At 50.3% G+C, this 3,484-nt stretch overlaps 1 protein-coding gene across 1 annotated transcript; it reads left to right on the top strand.

Moving 5' to 3' along the window:
- Positions 1–951: 951 nt before the first annotated feature.
- On the top strand, positions 952–1,356 carry LOC123253690 (protein FAM174C-like). Its single transcript, XM_044682843.1, has one exon. It carries the CDS (start codon positions 952–954, stop codon positions 1,354–1,356), a length of 405 nt encoding a protein of 134 aa, XP_044538778.1.
- Positions 1,357–3,484: the final 2,128 nt, after the last annotated feature.

The following is a 3,484-nucleotide window of genomic DNA, read 5'->3' as shown; positions in this document are numbered from 1 at the left end:
AGCAACTTTGTGTAATGTTATAGATTTAGTTATTCTCCGTGATACAATAATTCAGTTCAATTCTTAGGGACTAATGAGAAAAGATGTTCTCCACCTTCAGAGAAAGAACTGCTGGGAGTCAGAATGCAGAGGAGAGCACATGATTTGTTTCACTTTAATTTATCTGGGGCTTCATCAGAGGGTTTGGGCTTTTGGATGAGTGTACTCTTACAATAACGACCAATACGGAAGTATATTTTTTTTCATGATAACAATAACCCTGATCAAATTGCTTACCATCTCTGAGTGGGGGAGGGAAGAGTGGGATGGAGACAATCTGGATCTTATAATTTTAGAAAATATGAGTGGAAAATCATTATTACATGTCATTGGGAAAATAAAATCTATTTTTTAAAAATTAAAAATGAAAAATAAGTGCGCTTGAGCGAGCTGGGGGGGGGCGGTTTCCCTTGGCTCAAAGTACCCTCGAAAGCGAATGGTATCTCCCTTCTCCACCCGGCGCCCCCTCCCCCCCCAAGGCTTAGCAGTGACCTATCAGGTGTGGGCAAGGCTAGGGAGGCAGTTGACTTGAGGCAGTAGCCTTAACAACCAGATAGAACTTCCGAGCTCATAAACATTCCAATGACTCTCATTGGTCAGTGAGCTGTTCCTCATATGGGGCAGCCAATAGGGGGTTTGTGGTAGTTCTACGCTGCCATAGCGATCTGACCGTCGACAAAGGTGGCAGCGGTACAGCGGCTACCTCCATAGCTCTTCGTCTCCTACCCGGGGGACGATTATTTTAAGTTGAAGTTGAAGGGGGGCAACCCCATCACTCAAACGCGGCTCTGTGGCCCCAACTGGTACCGCCTCGCCCAGGCCCGGAGCATGAGCTTCCGGTGGGCCAGGGCCAGGCTCCCGGCGGCCTTGGCCGGCCACCAAGACCCGCTGCTCTGCCCCTGGCAGCGGGCCATGGTGCCCCGGCACCTGCTGCCCGGGCTGCTCTTCAAGGCCTGGGCTTTGGTCTGGGTCTCCGGGCTGCCTTTGCCCCAGGATTGTACGGTCCTGGCCGCCAATGGCAGTTCCGAGGCCGGGGCCGGGGTTTTAATTTCGGCCTACAAGGCCCTGCTGCCATTCAACATCAGTGGCCGCCGGCGTTTCTTGCCCCACAATATGAGCCTAACGGTGCAGCTTTCGCTGTTCCTGCTGAGCGGCTTCTGCAGCCTCGTGGCCCTATATTTCATGAGCAGGACCTTCAAGCTCAAGGCCAGGATGATGAAGAAGAAGCCCCCGCTACCCGCAAGCGAAGGTCTCCAGGAGCTGGCCTTTTCGGACAGCGATGAAGAGACCATCTCTGAGATACTCCGGTACAAATAAGGTAGCGGAGTCGGAAGGAGCCACCCAGCAACTCTTAGGTATCTATTCTACACGGGAAGGGATCCCGAAAGATGGGGGGAGGGGGGCTGGCCGTTGGACGGGGCTCTGAGAGGCCCTGGCAGGGGCGCAAAGCACACACACATCTCCTAAGGGCCAGGGCTAGGGAGGCTGGGGCTAGCTCGTGGCGGCGGGTCTCGGGGGAAAACTGACTGTTTTGTCTTTTGTCGTTGCCATGTCCAGCCCCATTCTGTAGATTCCACCGCAGCCTGGTAACACCGAGATGGCATCTTCACAACGATTCAGGAGCGACACCACAGCCGCATGCTCCTGTCCAGAAAGAGGCAACTGGAGACTGAACCGGACATCTGGGACTCTGTGGACACGGGGGTGGGGGCTGTTAATATTTCTGTTCCCCTCTGCCTGCGTCATGCTGTCAGATGATGACTCGGAAGCAAAATCCCATCGATCTGAGCCGCTCGGATTCTCAGATCAGCATGTTGCTGCTGCTGCTGCTGACGGTTCAATTCAATTTGGTCTCCTTCGAAAACGGAATTCCCCGAGAAGACCTGCCCAGGCCCAGGTGTTTCCAACATCTTGATTCTATTTTGAAAATACAAATGGGTTCTCTCATCTACTGCTTGGCTCTCCTTCTGCCCTTTATTTTCAATTTATTGTTCCCTAATTAGGTGGCCTACTACAGTAACACAGGTTATGTATTCTTACCAACAAGTCCTCTTGCATATCCAAACTATGTGTTTTGACCTGTGAACATATGTTTAAATATTCAATAAAATGCTATTCCAGTTGAAGCCTTTGTCTTGTGGTGGTGGTCATTTCTCAGGCCGGGGCATATGGACTTTGCCCAGTAAACACACATGCCCAGACCCAGAAGTCCTAAAAGAGGGGGCTCCTCTCTTCACTGGGAAGGTAACAGGGCCCACGTTCTCCTTTCAAATCTGATAGAAATTTCACGATCATCTGGGGGTGATCCCTTAGCTTTAACATGGCTCAGAGGCTCCTTTGGCACAAGGGGAGGCTTCGGGCACCTCCTTTTCACCCTTTCCCTATTCCCATGCCCCATATAGGCACCCTGGTGTCAAAGCACCAGGAATTCTCTGGTGACCTGCATTCCCTTCTGATAAATGGTTCCTCTCTAAGGGTCTTTTTTTTTGGTTTCCCCAGGAAGACTGGTGCACTGGGCCACTAAGAACTTCATGAGAATGAGTCTAGGTCTGGGCCCTGGCTAAATGGGGAGAGGGAGAGACTTAACCAGGTCTCAGATGTGTCAAAAGGAACAAGAGAAGAACAAAGTATCCCTGTTTTGCTGACATGCTCATTCATCTTCAGAGAGGTCTAAATAAAAGTTAAGGCTGAAGCTTGGAGACTCTGATTTGTCCGAACAGAATTCATTAGTCAAATATTGCTGTCTCCAAAGGCTGGTTGAGGACCGAAATTCAGGTCTCATTCCACACCTCCTGGGTTCTGGTTTTAAGGGCAGATAAGGAGGGTGTTAACTGCCTTGGGCAGTGAATAGATGAACCCAATCAAAGCTCTTGGGCCCTCAGAGCAGGACTTGACTTGCCCTAATCACCTTGCTCCTATAAATTCACACTGTAAAGGCTTAGGGAACATTTTCAAACCCTCTCATTCATTTTCAGCTCTGGTTCCCGCCCAGGTTCCGAAGGGGTGATAAAATCTCATTTGCCACCAACCAGAGCCAGGGTGATTTCTGGTCCTCATCACAGCTGCTGTGTGGGGGAGACTTTAAAGTTTGCCAAGGTCTTTGTGTATTCCTCCTGGTCTTTACAACCACCCAGTGAAAAAGGCTTTATGGGTATTATTTCCCCCATTTTAGAGAGCAAAGAACCTGAATTTCAGACAGGTTAAGTTACATGGTACTGCAGTCACAGAGCTAGTAAGCATCTGAGGCATGGTTTGAGCCTAGGTCTTCCTGATTAGAGGCCCAGCACAATCTACTACAACACTCTATAGCAGTGATGGTGAAACTTTTAGAGACCGAATGCCCAAATTGCAACCCTCACACTACATGTGAGCCCCCACCCACCCACCTTACCCTAGACAGCAGAGGGAGGAAGTGCTCTCATTGGGCTGCTAGGCAGAGGGGCAG

Source organism: Gracilinanus agilis, chromosome X (genome assembly GCF_016433145.1).
Source record: "Gracilinanus agilis isolate LMUSP501 chromosome X, AgileGrace, whole genome shotgun sequence".
Taxonomy (NCBI): Eukaryota; Metazoa; Chordata; class Mammalia; order Didelphimorphia; family Didelphidae; genus Gracilinanus; species Gracilinanus agilis.
This window is presented reverse-complemented; position numbering and strand designations above follow the sequence as displayed.